This window comes from Azolla caroliniana, unplaced genomic scaffold (genome assembly GCF_043228905.1).
Source record: "Azolla caroliniana isolate FFs.n. ecotype wild unplaced genomic scaffold, voAzoCaro1.0.p SCAF_2, whole genome shotgun sequence".
In the NCBI taxonomy this organism is placed as follows: domain Eukaryota; kingdom Viridiplantae; phylum Streptophyta; class Polypodiopsida; order Salviniales; family Salviniaceae; genus Azolla; species Azolla caroliniana.
In genome coordinates this window covers 13,910,857-13,929,284 of record NW_028230437.1, presented here as the reverse complement: position 1 = coordinate 13,929,284, position 18,428 = coordinate 13,910,857, and the positions used below count along the sequence as shown (strand labels likewise).

The 18,428-nt window shown below is 39.5% G+C and overlaps 1 protein-coding gene across 2 annotated transcripts in view; it reads left to right on the top strand.

Annotated features, from left to right (window-relative positions):
- Positions 1–3,237: 3,237 nt before the first annotated feature.
- The window catches only part of LOC147867392 (HEAT/U-box domain-containing protein), a 29,098-nt gene continuing 13,907 nt past the window's right edge, over positions 3,238–18,428 (top strand). The window contains exons 1-10 of one of the 2 annotated variants that reach the window (XM_087315173.1): positions 3,238–3,392; positions 3,979–4,093; positions 10,455–10,517; positions 10,617–10,694; positions 10,828–10,919; positions 13,822–13,924; positions 14,203–14,355; positions 14,536–15,197; positions 15,397–15,895; positions 15,992–16,527. In XM_087315173.1, coding sequence (XP_087171299.1) covers positions 3,337–3,392; positions 3,979–4,093; positions 10,455–10,517; positions 10,617–10,694; positions 10,828–10,919; positions 13,822–13,924; positions 14,203–14,355; positions 14,536–15,197; positions 15,397–15,895; positions 15,992–16,527 — 2,357 coding nt within the window. In that variant the 5' untranslated portion in view covers positions 3,238–3,336. The remainder of the gene's footprint in view (positions 3,393–3,978; positions 4,094–10,454; positions 10,518–10,616; positions 10,695–10,827; positions 10,920–13,821; positions 13,925–14,202; positions 14,356–14,535; positions 15,198–15,396; positions 15,896–15,991; positions 16,528–18,428) is intronic. The other variant, XM_087315172.1, reaches the window with a different exon arrangement.

Sequence of the window (18,428 nt, the reverse complement as noted above, 5' to 3'; positions counted from 1 at the left end):
TAGGAAGTGCGGCGATTGCATGGAGCAATAAGAAGCAGCCGACAATAGCACTGTCGAGCACGGAGGCCGAGTATTGAGGGGTGACTGTCACTACGTGCGAAGTCATTTGGCTAAAACGGCTATTATGTGATTTGCATGTAGAGGTGTCTGATCCGACGACGATCTTTTGTGACAACCTCAGCAGTATCCACCTTGCGAAAAACCCTATGTTCCACACCCGGACCAATCACATTGAGGTGCATTACCATTTTGTCTACGAGCGGGTCCTTTCAGGTGAAGTCGAACTAGTGCATGTTCCGACTGATCGGCAAGTTGCTGACATCTTCACCAAGCCTCTTGGTCTCGACAAGTTACAACATTTCTCGGGTGAGCTTGGGTTGCGTCACCTCAACACGCCGAACTTGAGGGGGAGAAAGGAAGACGAACAGGAACAAGAGCGTGAAAGGAGCGGAGGTGGTCATCGCGACAAAAGTGACCATGACGCGGAATCGGATGAAGAATTCGATTTCGGGTCGACTGAAGAAGCCGAAGAAAAGAGCAAGGGTCATAACCATAGGGAAGAGCCGAGGATAGCCAAATTAGGGGGAGATATAGCCAAGAAGGGCGTAAAGGCCAAGACCAAGATGTGGTCTGATGTAGTCAAAGGCCTAAAGACAGGAGACGAATTGGAGACAGCCAATTCAGATGAGAGCGGAATTGAATCAGAAGTGTTCGATTCGGATACACCAAATCAACTGAAGGCCATGCGGAGAAAAGGGCAGCGAATGACGTGCCGACACCATGACAGCAAGGGAGCTGAGAAGGGCCAAATGAGCAAACAAGCCGACCGGAAGGGTCAAGGTGCCTGGAATCGAACAGGACGAGGAGCGCGGGCAAGGCGTGAAGCCAGAAGAAACCAGAGCCGTGATCCAGAAGAACCAGAAGAGCCTCAAGTTGAGCTTGAGGGGGAGTGTTGAGATACAAGCTCAACATTGGCCGGATCGGTTGAGCAAGCCGAGAACCGGATCGGTTGGGACCAATCGGTTAGGCCGGACCGGTGCGTAAACCGGTGCGCAACGAGAAGTCGTAGTGGTGCGTAAACCGCGAGGCCGTTGGAAAGATATTCCGCGTAGGAATATATTTTGGGAGTTAGTGTAGAGCTCATTTATGAGCATTGAAGTACATGCCAGTACTTCTGTCAACCCGTATGGACTTGTATAAAAGTGCTCACTGAGCACATTCTATGTATAGACTGAGTATTACTTCTTGAATAGAGTAGTGTGTACTCTCTCTGTGTGTCTCCCGCGTACTATGTGTATGTCCAAGCTCTCCATTAAACCCATGTTTTCCTACGTTTTGCGTTCTGTAGCTTCCGCACGTTGTTCTTTTCACACCTTCAAGTTCCTTCCTCCATTAATACTTTAACCTTTCATATAGCTCTTTGTTATTTGTCATCTTAGCATTGAACATATTTGCAATGGTTTTTCCTTATGATCAAAAAACTGACTTCACACATATTTGCAATATTCACTCACGTTTGTATAAAAATAGACATACACAAGCATATACATCTAACCTCACATATTTATAAAGACACATAAACATCTTCAAGCTCCAACTCATAAACATGTATGTAAACATACAAACATAACATACATTCGTTATATAAACCTATACATTCTTATACAAGTAATTAGACACATCTATATACATATAAGTATACTTACACATATATGTACATATTTATATATATGTCCATATACCCACATTCAAGTACATATACACAATTAAACATGCTTATACACGTGAATATATACTTAATCATATATCCACTCATATATATACAATTATTCACACACTTTCTCTTGCATATAGAATTATATATACACCTACCCTAAAAACATCAATTCAATCGTTAAACATATCTTCTCGGGTTTAGGTCTTTGATTGTCCCCCTCACATTTTACAAGCATGCTCATAACTTCCTAACACCGTACGAATATTTGGTCTTGATTGTCAATGTAGTTCTATATGATTACCTTTTCCAATCTTCCTTGGCTCACTCTCATGTTCATCTAAGTCACTTGCTTTATTAGGGTAATGAGGTCCTGATTGTCAATGTAGTTCTATATGATTACCTTTTCCAATCTTCCTTGGCTCACTCTCATGTTCATCTAAGTCACTTGCTTTATTAGGGTCATGAGGTCCTGATTGTCAATGTAGTTCTATATGATTACCTTTTCCAATCTTCCTTGGTTCACTCTCATGTTCATCTAAGTCACTTGCTTTATTAGGGTCATGAGGTCCCGATTGTCAATGTAGTTCTATATGATTACCTTTTCCAATCTTCCTTGGCACACTCTCATGTTCATCTAAGTCACTTGCTTTATTAGGGTAATGAATCATACTTATAGAAGATTTTTAATTTCTTCTTTCACCTTTCCAATGTGGTTTAGATTCATTACACTTCTTCACGATGCATAGGTGCCTACCCTCCTTTAGATGGATCTTACACTAATAGAAGTTGGGGTCCAACCCCTTGATGATGTCTCCGTAAAAACTCACAAAAACATCTATGTACCCCAAAACCAACTCTATGAGAAATGGGAATGGAAGTTGCTTTGTTATTTCGATGATATGTAGTTCTTTCCCAATTGGATGCTTATGTCTTCCAATTTCAATCCCTTAACTTGGTTCGACATCGACAACCAACGATCTTTTGAGTTGTTGGAATCTCTTCTAATTGTTTTGCTTTGGCCGTTTTTTCTTCTTCTATCCTTTATGTTGGCCATCATTAATATCATCATGATGTCAACTTCAAAAAGTAATGAAATCATCTTTGATACATATATCCATTGTCTACCTTTCCATGCTTCTAAATTATAAAAGATGTAGTGAGGGACAAATTTAGACCCAAATGCAAGAACTCCCTTTGCATTATTGGCACCACCTAGTACTCCCCCATCAACCATGGTCTTCCTTAGTGCTCTCTATCTATGCCTTCGACTTGATTTGTGTGAGGTATGTATACGAGGGAAAAGAACGTGAAGTAGGAAAATAAATGTATGTATAGAAAGAAGCGTATACATAAATTAATCCAATATTTCCCTTATACATACATACAATACATATACATACATACATAGTTGAGCGCATAAGACATGTATGTACAGTATGTATAATATACATATATGTATATAATATGTAGACATATACAACATACATATATGATATGTACATAATATGCTTCTTCCATATTCCCGCAGGCAGGCAGGCGGGCGGCGTGTATCTCTTAAGTTGAGTGTTTCTCTTCTCAACACACACAGACAAATTACTCAATAATACCCACAGCTTGCCATGGGAAAGCAGAAGGGAGACCCCAACAGAAGCAAGGATCGACCCTCCAGCAGTAGGTGTGTATAGTTTTTGTTTCGCATCAATCTTTAGCACGAAAGAATGTGATTCCCGAAAGAGATCTTAGGGTTTAAGATGAACGATATTTGTATCTCCCAATGTATTCTGCTACATATAATTGTCTCCATTGTTGATCTGAGTGAGTGGAGAATGACGTTGATGGGCCCCTGAGAGAGGTCAGGTATCATCACCACATGTTTTACTTATCGTCATTCATATCACGCAATATAACTTTATTTATGCTCCATATAACTCTACTGTTGACATGAATTGAGGGTCCACGAGACTATATCAGCCATGCTTTTACTTGTAGGAAAATGATGGTGTGTTTGATTGTCTCTGAGAAATCGAAGGAATTATTATACAGCATTTCACCCACAACATAATCTCTTAATTCTTATGCATTATTATCATGAGTGAAATGGTTGTTCGGGAAATATGTGAGATTTTTGTTTTATTGAACATGCTTTTAAATTTGCATATTCGTGATTTCCTACTGGATTTCATTGACTCTTATATTCTGACAGCATGTTTTTCGTGATTATGGACGTGGTTTTTGAATCTAAAAGAGTTATTCTTGTTCAGTTCTGCAGCATATCTGTTGAAGCCATCCAATGCACTGTCAATTGGATTTGGTGGCTTTATTGGCAGCTCACGGATTGAGGTTTCTGATACTCAGGAAAGGGACCATACTCGAGGAGTAAGTGTTAACTCTCATAGTTTTTATGTAAGGTTATAATGAATAGGTTTAATAGACACTTGTTTTGTGAGTATAAATGTTGACCTTGTCTAGTATCTTCAAAGTTGAGTTCATAATATATTCATATTAGGTTTGGTAATTTTCTTATGCTGTTGTTGTGGGATCGATTATCAGTTTCAATATGAATTTTCATCATAAGTATTAGGCTCAAAGAATCTATGGAATGAATTTCTGGGTTAGGCAAATAAAAAGATTTTCTGTAAGAGCAACTTTGAGATGGTGTGTAAGGCCCAAGAATTCTCCGTTGGACATTTACAAAGGCCTTTGAGAACTTCTACGACATATTTGGGTCAGTGTGAATTGGCTCAAATGCCCTAAAATCATATTCCAATAGAACAATATATCTTCTTACCTTAAAATAGATTACTAATTGGCTCCGGAAGCCTGTATATATCCTCCTCCTCTTGTGTTTTCTTTGCACCTCAGTCATTCTCTCTCTTTCTCTCTCTCTCTCTCTCTCGTCACTCCTCCTAGTCCACCATTACATTCACAGGTAGTAACCGAACGAACCTCTTGGCCTCTTTTTGAGACAAAAGCAATGCAAACAATCATAATTGTTAGGAATTTGTCCCTCCTATGGGAGTAGTCGACAATCGAAGTCAAGTAAGAAGTCAGCAGTCGAATCGACTAGACTATCGACTTGTGGGTCAGACAAACGAGTTGATCAGTCGGCCGATTAACTGCTATTATTAAGATTACATAATAATAATATACTCCTATAAATATGAGGAAGTTAGGGCAAACTATAAAAAATATATGTCTGAGTGTAAGTAGCTGATTGTATGTACAGAGTGTAAGGAAGAGACAAGAGAGAGGTATAGTTAGGTGAACTTGCTGCCAATGCCCTATGTGGTGATAACTCTGTCTGTGCAGAGATTTGTAAGTTTTTTTGTATCTGTCTACAGTGGAAGATCTGTTGCCCTGTGGTTTTCCCCTGTTTAGGGTTTCCACGTAAAACATGTGTATTGTGTATTTTGCTGTTTTCTGTTTTGTATATTCTCGGTCTATCTTTCTCGTCGATCTACGGTCCATATCTCATAAAACTGGTATTAGAGCATGAGATGCAAGAATGGAAGGAGATGTGAGCAGTTTCCCAGGAATGATAGTCTCACACAACTACTCCGACTGGAAGACCAAGATGGAAGATCTTCGAATAGTCAAAGATCTGTACGAACCCATAGACAGAAGTGAAATACCCGCAGGGTATTGGAGTCTGAGTGGAAACTTCTAAATAGGAAGGCAGTGGCCACCATCAGATAGTGTGTAGATGTGAGCGTCCTACAACATGTTGCTAATGACACAAATGCCTACGAAATGTGGCATAAACTGTCAGGGTTGTACGAGAGGAAAAATGCCCTCAACAAAACTTCTCTGATGAGAAGGCTTGTAAGACTGAAGTACAGAGATTGAGAAAGCATTGTGGTACACATTAAAACCTTCATGGGGTTAATGAATCAACTTGCAGCCGCAAAGTTCCATTAGATGATGCTATGCAGGCCTTGCTACTGCTACGTACCCTGTTGGACAGCTGGGAGTACTTGGTGGTGTCTCTTAGGACCTCATGTCAAGAAGAAAACTTGTCTCTGCAAGTGGTAAAAGACAAGTATCCTAAATGAGGAGACAAGAAGGAAGGATAAGGGTGTCCTGTCTCAGTTGGAGGCACATGTGACCCAAAATCCCGGCAGAGGAAGAAGCAAGCAAAGAAGCCCACAAAGGAGAGAAAAGTCTCATGCCAAGTCCAAGTCTAGAGGAAAGCTCACATGCTTTTACTGTGGAAAACCTGACACTTCTAGAAGGATTCTTCGACACTTTAAGAAAGACAAAGGTGCTTCAAACGATGTCGAACCCAAAAAGATTTCTGAGGAGAAGGGCACTTCAGCCATGGCTATAAGTGACGAAGAGCTTCTGTTTATTTACGAGCAAGTGAATGTAAACGTCGCAAATGAAGAGTGCACTTGGGTGATTGACTCCGGTGCATCGTTCCATTTAACTCCTTCGAGAGAATGTTTCTCATCTTACACAACCAGTGACCATGGCTGTGTAAAGATTGGAGATAATGGAGCATGCAAGATAGTTGGCATCGGAAGTGTATGTGTGACAACATCGATTGGTTGTAGACTGATCCTAAGGGATGTTCGACATGTGCCCGATATCAGGCTGAATCTGATATCGACTAGAAGATTGGACGATGAAGGCTACGATGGTAGTTTTCAAAATGGTATGTGGAAGTTTTGTAAAGGAAATCTCATGGTGGCCCGAGCACAGAAACAGGGCACACTATATGTGATGCATGCCAAGTTGTGCAAGGATGAAGCAAATTGGCAGCCGTCTCAAGTGGAGAGATATGGCATAATAGGCTTTGTCACATGGCGAGAAAGGCATACATATTCTGGCCAACAAGAAGCTCCATCCGGAAGTAAAAGGGATACACTTGGAGAAGTGTGTCGACTGCCTGGTCAGAAAGCAAAATAGAGCTGCGTTCCACTCGAGACCACCAAAGAGAAGAGAAATTGCACTGGAATTGGTACACACAGACGCGTGCTACGTGAATGCTCCATCACATCGTGGCGGATAGTACTTTGTAATGTTTATTGACGACTACAATCGAAAGTTGTGGGCTTTCATAGTAAAGTCGAAGGATCAAGTACTGTTGTTCTTCAAAGAGTTCCAGGCCAGAGTTGAAAGAGAGTCGGTCGAAAGTTCTGTCTGAACCGACAATGGTGGCGAGTACAGAGTACAGTTCGAAGAGTATTGCAAGTCCGAAGGTATTCGACTCGAATATGCAGTGCCTAAGACCCTTGAGCTGAATGGGCTTGTAGAGAGGATGAATCGAACTATCATGGAAAGAGTGAGGAGCATGTTGTCACATGCAAAGCTGCCGAAATCGAATTGGGCTGAGGCAATGTACACGACTGTTTATTTGATCAACAGGTCTCCCTCAGTGCCCTTGAATGGTGATGTCCCACAGAGGGTGTGGACAGGTAAAGATGTCTCCTATCAACACTTGAAGGTGTTCGGATGTCTGGCATATATGCATGTAGCAAAGGATCGAAGGTCGAAGCTCGACAACAAGTCAAAACCATGCATATTCCTAGGGTACTCGGAGGATGAATTCGGCTATAGGCTATGGATTTACTTGACAAGAAGGTTGTGAGGAGTCGGGACATTGTGTTCTTGGAAGCAAAGGGTGTGGATGGGTAAAGATGTCTCCTATCAACACTTGAAGGTATTCGGATGTTTAGCATATGTGCATGTAGCAAAGGATCAGAGGTCGAAGCTCGACAGGAAGTCGGAACAATGCATATTCCTAGAGTACGCGATGTCATAGTGTAATTCGCACACTACGTGAAAATTGCATTTTGGTTCCTCTAGATGGGACAAGGAGGACCCGTTAGGAGAACCGGTGAGAATTGGATGAAGGAGGAACCGGTAAGGAGGACCCGGTAAGGAGAACCGGTGAGAATTGGATGAAGGAGGAACCGGCGAGGAGGATCCGGTAAGGAGACCCGGTAAGAACCGGATCAAGCAGAACCGGCAAGAGCCGGATAAAGAAGACCAGTAAGAGTCTCTCACTGGATGAAGAGACAAATTTGTAAATAGAAGAAAAGATTGTTACATGCATAGGGCAGGATTCGAGCCCTGTACCTCAATGTAAATAAACCCAAACTTTACTATTGTAATAACTTATCATAAGTGATATATGACTTATATTTACGCCTACTTTACAAGAAGGCAGATCATGCACTTTTAGAGTGGGTGACAACTTTATCTAGAAGAAACAAGCAAACAAAAGAAAAGTTACTCATGCATGCTTGGCGTGCATGAACACTATATTTAGGAAATGGAAAGCATGGTTGAGAGAAGGCAACTCATGCACACTTAGCGTGCATGAACACTTTAGGGAAAACATGATGCTATGCTTAGCCTCTTCCATCACTATATAAGGAAGAGAGAAAGATGTATTTGGTGGTTGATTATTTTGTAAGGATCGACCAATATAATATATTCGTGGGATTCACGAATTGTCATCTAAATTGTGTCTTACTATCTAAATATTGATTAAAGATACTAAACTCGTGGGATTCACGAGATTCATAACTTACCTCTCTTTTTACCTATTGATTACTAACCTTATCTCATATTCTTCTTTCTCCTAGTCCAAAACCTCAGTGGTTCCCACCCGACTCACGCAACGATCCGGAGCCGAAAGGCATGACAGAGGAGGCTATAGGCTATAGGACTTACTCGACAAGAAGGTGGTGAGGACATTGTGTGTGTCGACTAAGGAAAAGCTTGTATGCTCTGAAACAAGCTCCACTCTAATTCTTCATGCTGGAACATGGGTTCCATAAAACACAAGTTGATCATTGTGTGTTTGTCAAAAGGTATGATGAAGGCGACTTCTTCATTCTCTTGCTATCTGTTGACGTCATGTGAGTGGTCGGATAAGACACCAAGAAGATAGCGAGCTTGAAGAGAGCCCGAGGCAAGTCGTTTGCCATGAAAGATCTTGGACCGGTCAAGCAAATATTGGGGATGCACATAGTTCATGACCGAACTAAGAACGTGCTATGGTTGTCACAACAGAAGTATGTGACAAAGATCTTGGAAAGATTCAACATATCGGAAGCAAAACCAGTCGGGTTTGCGTTACCGACTAATGGCAAGTTGAATGCTAGGCAATGTCCGAAAAGCGAAAAGGACAAGGCCAAGATGAGGAGAGTATCATATGCCTCGGCCATCAACAATTTAATGTATGCTATAGTCTGTACGAGACCAGACATAGCATTTGCAGTCGGAACGGTGAGCCGATATATGAGTAATCCGGGTCGAGAACACTGGACAGCAATAAAGTGGATACTTAGGTACTTGAAAGTCACCTCAAGGGTGTGCCTTGGGTATGGTTTTGGAAAACCTATTCTTGAAGGTTTTACCGATTCAGACATGTCGGGGGACGTTGACTCAAGCCGATCCACATCAGGTTATGTGATGACCTATGCAGGGGGAGCGGTGTTGCGGCAGTGAAGACTGTAGAAGTCTGTGGCTTTGTTGACCACAGAGGTAGAATATATGGCTACTGTAGAGGCTGGTAAGGAGCTGATATGGATGAGGAGTTTTCTCAGTGAACTGGGAATGAAGCAAGGAGAATTCTTGCTCCATTGTGATAGTTAGAGTGCCATGCATCTAGCCAAGAATGCCGTGTATCACTCTTGGACCAAGCAAGGAGAAGGTATCACTGGTTATGAGAGAAGGTGGATGAGGGAGAGTTTACCCTTGTGAAGGTCCATATTGATGAAAATGGATCCGACATGCTTACGAAATCACAACCTATGGACAGACTCAGAGTTTGTCGATAGAAGACAGGACTAGCCGACTCTACCCATAGGAGTGAAGGGGGAATTTGTTAGGAATTTGTCCCTCCTATCCCTCCTATGAGAGTAGCCAACAGTCAAGGAAGAAATCGGCAGTCGAATTGACTAGACTATCGACTTGTGGGTCAGACAAACGAGTCGACCAGTCGGCCGATTAACTGCTATTATTAAGATATTATAATAATAATATACTCCTATAAATATGAGGATGTTAGGGCAAACTATAAAAAATATATGTTTGAGTGTGAGTAGCTGATTGTATGTACAAAGTGTAAGGAAGAGACAAGAGAGAGGTATAGTTAGGTGAACTTGCTGCCTAAGCCCTATGTGGTGATAACTCTGTCTGTGTAGAGATTTGTTTGTCTTTTTGTATCTTTGTCTATAGTGGAAGATCTGTTGCCCCGTGGTTTTCCCCTGGATTAGGGTTTCCACGTAAAATGTGTGTACTGTGTATTTTGGTGTTTTCTGTTTTGTATATTCTCGGTCTATCTTTTTCGTCGATCTATGGTCTATATCTCATCAATAACTTTCTTAGCCCCATTACTCCTACTAATGCTACAAATCAATCAAGGGCTACACAAATGGGCTCCCGACCAGGACATAACAAATAATTATGTTCCTTTTGCCTGACCCTATAACATCGTGACTGAAACTCCTGCCTTAGAAAGATCTCTGAAGTGATGAAAATGTATTGACCAAAACATGAATTTGCAGAGGCATGTGAAATTGTTGAAAGAAGTCAGATTGAAAGTGGAAGGAAGAATTCATATGTTAATAATCTGACTGTAGGTATGAAGTTTATATTTAAAGATACGAAGATACTTGTGTAATTGAATTAGTAGTTGACACTAATTGGAATATACATTGATGAAGACAAGGTTTAGCATGGACATTGAAAGCTCATTATATAGCCATTTAATTTATTGCAGGATGTCTATGGTGAAACAGCATTACATCTGCGTAGGTTGTCTAAAAAGGATTCAACCACGAGGGTAAGAACTTTAATTATACTTTCTTTGGAGTTTTATGTGTCTAGATAATGTGGTTAGTTTCACGATCTACCTCATTTCATATATCTCCTTGATGAACAGGTGAAAGCCCTCAAAGCCCTAACTGCAATGTTTAAGGAACAATCAGCTACTGAACTATCTCAGATGCTTCCAAACTGGGTAGCTACTTGCATGCCACTTCATCATTTCATATTTTATTCTGTATATCATATGGCAAATCTTGCTCTATATCTTTTCGTCTACCTTCCTCTCTCACTAGCTATTAATGTTGTACTTCTGTCATTTCTATCAGATTTTTGAATACAAGAAACTAGTTCAAGATAATAGCCAGCAAGTTAGAGAGGGTACACACAATGCAATGTCTGCAATTGTAATGTCAATTGGGTATGAACTTTTATTGACTATTGATGGTCGGTATAATTTTGAGGTTTTTTGTTCTATTATGCTTGAAAATTGTCAAAACAACTACATCCTAGTCGTTTTCAAAAATGGCATTAATAAAGTACATGTTTTTGTAGCATTTGAATGCATAGTTGAAATGTTTAACTTTGTATAAGTATGCTATGTATAAGTGCATTGAAGTTAGGTCCATTTGTGAAGTGTAAAAAGGTCTTATTGTGGGCCATCTTCCTACCAAGAGATGTTGTGGGGCTCATACTCATTATCCAATTTGATAATATCAGTTCGGATCTCTCTATTCTTTTCCACTTTGTTTATGTTTGGGTGTGGACAATCCTATTTATATTGAAATGGAGGTAGTGCATTTACACTAGTGCAACTTGAATGAAACTATTCTTGCATTTCCACAGGCCAACAATAATTACATCTTAAGTATTGTCTCGTACTTGAGAACAACAAATCAAAATAGACTCTGTAAATATAAAAGTAAATAAGATAAAAAGAAACGAGGGAATCTGGTTTTTGGCACATGTGAGATTTTCAAGTTAGATATATTGTAACTTTTGACTTTGAAAGATCTCTAGCATAGATCGATCCAGAATGGAAAGGTCTCCGAAGTGAGGGAAGCACCTGCGATGGCGGGAGATAATGGCCTCTATCTGTCGATGACAAGGGTGTTGAGGTCATGGTCCATGGGGCCGGGGCGTACGTGCACGACAAATTGCTATTGTCTGATCAGTTGAAACCCCTTTGTTATGTCCTGGTTGGGAGCCCATTTGTGTATCCCATGATTGACTTGTAGCATTAGTAGGAGTGATGAGGCTAAAGATAGTTGTGATTGTTATTTGTGAAGGGTTGATGTCAGAAGTGTACTGAACAACCACAATGTAGATTGTGATAAGTGTAAGTGTGTATATGTGCACATCATCATTTAAGGGCATTGATGGTTCCATATCCATGTGCTAGTAAAGCACAAGTAGCTTCCCTAGGGAGAACCAAGGCTGTGTCAGTGTTACTCCTAGATATGTGAAGGATATCTAGTGAAGGATTTTGTATGCTACTTTTTGTTCTCTCCCAATTTTCCATGCTCAAGTGATTTAAAGCACCAACACTTTCATTTTATCAAGGTTTACGACAAAATCTTTGTCCATACCAAATGAGAAGTCTCTGCAGTCCCTTTGGAGAATTGGAGATCAACACAGTGGCCCCAGGATATAGTAATATTGGTTTGGCTATCCTCGTTAAGCATGCCTCTAAACCACGTAATATCGCTATGCAAGTAGATATCTTATCTATGAAAGACAGAAGAGATCATGTTGGAATATTTGATGCCCATATCCTTATTTCATGATTCCCAACATCTTGTTGTGGGCTTCCTTTCTAAGCTCATCCAAAAACTTGTACATACAGTGCACCGACTTTGCTTGTTGCATCTTATTCAATATTGTAGTCATCACTTCCAGCTTACGTATTGGTGCTCCTTTCTACTTTCTGGCTACCTCTATACTGTGAGTGTTTTCTTTATTTCTTTTTGAATATGCTCACCAAAATAGCCTATGTGATCCAACAAAGGTTGCACTTCTTATGTAAAGTCATCAATATGTAAGAATGTTTCCTACTCTAGGTTCCTAAAACAAGCATTTATATATGTAACCATGAATAACAGGTACCAAACAGATAATTAGATTGGAATTGTGTCCCACTTAAGGTATCCATCACGGGTGATCCAATGCTGAAAGGCCAGTGGAATGAGGAAGGTGATGTGGTTCTTTGTGATAATGGGTTGGTGTTAGGAAGATATGCTCATCCGTAGGTCATCACAAAATCCGAAACATCCACATGTCTAAGAAAAAACCGAATGAGAAGGGGCTCTGCCTGTCTTCATCACTGCTTGGAGCAGCGATTGCACTTTATTTGAATTATTTGTATGTCACTAAAAGTGTCCCTAATGGCATCTTTCGGGGCTACTTAGTGTAGTTTAACAATTATATGCGTCTAGTTATATCTTTTTTGCTTAAACTCAGACACTTAATTTCTTAGTCCAGGCTATTCTGGTCTTATAAAGGTATGTATTGTAACCTTTACTATAGTTCTTTATTCTAGGAGGCAAAGTTCTGTGAGCAATCACATAATGCATTCCTTGGCATGACATTTTGCATTTCGAGTCATTTATATTGAGGTGAAGGTTAAACTACTATCTATGCTCCACATAGCTACATTTTTATACTCCCATATACACTCTAATTTACTAATTATATATTTTAGCATCAAAATCTAGCCCAGAAGAGAATTTTCCTAAAGAATGTACTTGATATTGTGGGAAATAATGATAATGACAATAATCTATGCCGGTATACATTTGAAGAACCTTATTCAAGTTTCAGAGTTTTATGTCTTTGAGATTTATACTAATGATTTCCTTATGGTTAATTTTTTTTGCTTTATCAAAGTTTTTGAAGGATTAACTTGAATCCAAAGACATGTGGATCTAAAAAAAGATATTCTGATTCAAGTCATTCAATTTATTCAAATGAGGATAATTGAACAAAACTTGCATCTCATTCTAAATGGACTCTTAGGAGCTGAAACATACTTTTCCAAAAATGTAAAAAGAAAAATAATAAAAACATCTTTTCAAGTTACATTTGAGCTTGATTTGTAGCTTCTTTCTCTGAAATCACAGTGACGTGATTTTTGTATTTCAAATTTATTAACTCAATGTGCTTGAGATTATTTTACATGCATAATAGAACTTCGATTTCCTATATTGTAATTTCTTTTTGATAATCGTTTCTAAAATGGTAGTTGATCGTGAATCCCTCCAATATCATAAGTATCATCGTATTCTTTCTGAATGTTCATGATAGTTCTGTTTCTGATTTTACAGTAGGGGGCTTGCTCCTCATTTGCGCTCTGTGATGGGTGCATGGTGGGTATCCCAATTTGATCCAGTAAGGGAGGTCTCTGCAGCTGCACAACAGTCTTTCCAAGTAAGGTTTTTAGAAAAGACCCCCCTATGAGGAATCTGCATGTAATATAGCTTTATTTTAGGAGTTCGTTTCATTGTTCTCTAATAATAATATGACTCTAATTTCATGATAGCTCTAAACCACGTCTATAGGAGACTTAGTTCATGTCATAGTTGGAAGTAGATGCTAATCAATGATCATTAGAACCAACTGGAAATTGTTCAACTGAACCGTTTGTTCTTATTTTTTCTAATCTTGTAAACAGTTGGTGTTGATATACTGTTGCATTTGTTTTGCAGATTGCTTTCCAGGAGCCAGCAAGAAGACTGGATGCATTAATGTTCTGTGCCAATGAAGTCCTCATGCACATTGACACCTTGCTTAAGTTTTCACCACAAACCATATCAGATAAATCAACACCCATTGAAGAGTCAACTAAGATCTATGAACAAGTAAGCTCAGTTTATTATAGGAAGAATCTGTTTCCAGTTTATTCTATCGTAGGATGTGTACTGTATGAGGTACGTTTGACAATTAAGAAACTTCTACTTCAACATACATATGGTTATGCGCTCTGCTAAGCTGAATGCAGTATTTAAACCATTTTGAGCTTTTTGTTTTCGATTTCACAGGTTATTTCTTCTGCTCTCCTGGCATTGTCTACATTTCTTGATGTCATTTTAGCTAAGAAAAGCTCAATTCCCTCAATCGATACTGAACCCATGGCACAGAAAAAGAATGCTGAAAAATTATTAGAGGTTGATCATCTTGCAAGAAGGATTTATGTGAACCATAAATATTTTCAGGATTACGCAAAGTCAAAGAGTTCTCAGATTCGCTGTGCCACTTATCAAACTCTTCGAGCTTTTGCCCAGAACCTCCCTGCTGTGTTTAGAGAGAATGACTTGACAACTGTTGCTGGTATTGTCCTTGGATCTTTCTCAGAAAAAGATCCTTCCTGCTATATAGCCTTGTGGGATATGATTCTTCTTGTTAGTAAAGAATATCCTGAGGTTTGGGACACAACAAGTGTTCATAAGTTTGTACTGCCAAGGTTTTGGGCATTCTTACGTCACATGACACATGGATCTGCAAAAGTATCATATCCCTGCATTCTACCTCTTCTTTCCTTCATTTCTGCAAATAGTGTCAAGCCTGCCACTGAATTCTTCAGCGAATTGTTTCTGAGTTTGTGGGCTGGATATAAAGGTGGTAATATGGGGGTGGAGGATGAAATTATTTTCTTAAAAACTATACAAGAATGTTTTAGCTGGACCATCAAGAACTCGGAGAGGTTCTCTCTCTCTCTCTCTCTCTCTCTCTCTCTCTCTCTCTCTCTCTCTCTTTTTCTCCTTCACTCTCAAGCCCCAGACCCCAAAATGCTTATAATTTGCTGCAAATGGTGCACTGTAACTCTGGATTCTTTGAGCTGGTCAAATTACAGGGATATGTGATAAGACTCAACTGTTTTTGATGTGATGTCCTTTTTGTAGGTATGCAGTTAATGAAGGCATCTCATCAGAGACCCTACAGTACTTCATGGTTCATAATGTTCTGTTAGGAATACTATGGAAAAATTATGTTCTTGGTGAATTTACATTAGAGTCCGGAACCACCAAAGGCAAAGGTAATAATCATGTGAAGAAAGCTCATGCAACTCCGGCTAAAGAAATTATGGGTCAGAAATTTTCGTACGAATTTCTGGAGAATCTTAAAGCATGTATAACGGCGGTCCTGGCAGCTCTTAATGATCAGAATATTGATCTCGTGAAAGCATTCTGGGAGCCGTTTCTGGTTACCTGTTTGGATGCTGTCAATACTGAAGCTGGACAGCAAAAACATGGTGAAGTTCGTGGGTGTATTAAGAGAATATCCGAGTTTTTATCTCATCTTGGCAAATTATCATCCTCAATTGATGTTAAAAAACGGTGGCTGATCACTCATGCGGTGAGGCCTTTAGTCGACAGGCTGTTTCCATTGGTGAAGTCCATGGTATGGATTGTGCAAACTATTTTTTTTATTGAGGATCATGTTTATATGCTATGCACTCACTCATTGGCTGATTATAAGTAAAATGAACTGTTGCAGGAGTATATTGATGCTATACAGCTTTTAGCGAAAATTGTTTCTATATATGGGCCATTTGCTTTTCCTGTAAAGAAGCTCTCTCACACTGATGAATGCTATGGATCATCTGGTGAAAAACAGAGTGGGTCCGAGGCAGAGAATTGGAATATTATCTCTATGTCTTTATTTTTGAAAGACGAGATGATTCCTTGGTGCTTGGATGCTTCTAGTAAATCTTATGCAGCCAAAATTGATCTTCTGCTGTCCTTTTTTGAAGATGAACAGTTACATGATATATGGAGTTTGGTGCTTTCTTACGCAACTAAATTGGAAGATGCATTGGATGCAGTTGAGAGGACAAATGATGGAAAGCTGGCCGTTTTAGCAACACTTACTGAGAAATTTCGACTAAAATTCTATGATTTGAATGAAGAAGATGTTTTCAGTGAAAATAAGACATCATCTATTAAATGGGACCTGTCAAAGCTAGATGGAGCAGCATTGGCAGTGTCAAGCAGTCTTTCTCTGTCCAATCCTTCATCTCTATTGTTTTTGAGGTTTGCATCACACTATGAGTTTAAAGTTACATGACTTTGATGATGTTGGCATTATTTCCTTTTGCCATCTCATGTAGGTGTTATTCTGTAGAGGATAGGCCCTGAAGAGACCTGATGTATACACGTTTTCCACTTACCACCTCATGTAAGGGTTATTCTTAGAGGGTAGGCCTTGAAGTGCCCTAATGTATACACCCTTTCCAGTGATGAAGGATCAATGGGTTGTAACACAGGTTTAAAATGTAATTTCTCTCGTTCCCTACTCTCCTCTCACATATTTAATGCAGCATAATGGGACAGGTCCATAAGTATCATACCAACTGTGATAGACACATGAAGGGCTGGAACCAAATGACTGCCTCTGCTAGCTAAATTCATTAGAGGTTGAAATAAAGGGGCATGAATATGTCATTGCCTCTTAATCAATGAAAAATCAGATGAATATGTCACTACCTCTTTAAGGAAGGGGTTGAACCCTTACAAAAAATCATGGCCTTCGAAGAACACAGATGCCTGGATTTCTTTTTACTTGAATTTTGCCACTACCATGAGAAAATCATTGAGAAGCAATGTGATTCACCTTCCATGGTACAATAGACGAGCCAACTTAGGGACATAACCATTTCTTCATATGTCCATTGTCGTCTAGGTCATGGTCGTGTTGTTGAATCGCCAGGATTTTATTCAGGGGAGACTGTAGAAGTAAATGAGATGGTTGGGGAAAAGAGTGTGGGATTATGCGGAAGCAGTGCCAAAGAGGATGAAGTGAAACTGAAGACTTTTATGACTGGAATATATCAATTTACACCAATTAAATGGTAACACTTTAATCATTTCGAGAATGTAAGATCACTTAATCTATACCTCTCATATTTGTGTCGAGAGAGAGATTCAAACTCTCTCTCATCGCTTGACAGTCAAAGCTCTTGTTATAGGCTATTCCTCTTTCTCTTGCCTCTTTGTCACCCTCCATTTTTCCTTGTCGTGGGCAGCTCTTTCTTTTCTCCCTCTTATTCTCTTTGATCATCACTATTTCTTCTTGTTCTTCTTCACTTTATTCCGTGATTGATTGCTTCCTTCATTCTTCGTTCGTTAATTTCCAATTGATTGCTTTGTTCTTCGTTCATTGATTTCCGATTGATTGCTTCTTTCGTTTTTTGTTCGTTGATTTCTGCCCTCGTACCCTCAGTGGTTTTTATAGGCTACTCACTACCCTCATTAGGGTGGTTGAGATGCTTCGAGGCTTCTCTAGAAGTTTTGAGAAGTTTCTGGAAACTTCTTTTAATAACTATAAAAAGGGCCATATTCAAGTTTCTTGAACCTTACTTAAAATTGCACATATGGCCTTAAATATATAGGTCTATATTAATTCATAATTATGAAAATGTTCTTCCTTCCTGTTTAGACCAATCTTTTTTTGAATTTACCAATATGACCCATGTATTTGAGTGGCCACATTTTAGCCTTTGAATGTCTGATTTGCATGTTGTTCTCTCGAATGAGCTGCTTATCGCGAAACCTAGTCATCGGTGCCTAAATTCCACCAATTTCACCTCGTGAAGTGAGCTTCACCACAGTCTCTCGCAACATAACACACATTAGATTGAACTTGCACTAAAGTTACCCTGGCCATGAAATTGTAACCCTTTTCATTTCCAATGAGGGGCATAGAACACCCAATTTTAGTTTTAATTTGTTTATAATCTATATATCACATTTAAGATGAGATGAAATTATGCTAGTTATATATGTTCATAGAAGTTCTTTGCTCTGATGTGTAATTTTGGCCTTTTCTTTCTTTCTCTTTGCATTTGTAAAGGTACGTACTCTCTACACCCATCTTTTGCATTTTACACGGCATATGCTTGTTCTCCAGAATGAGAAAACATTTGCAGATGCAA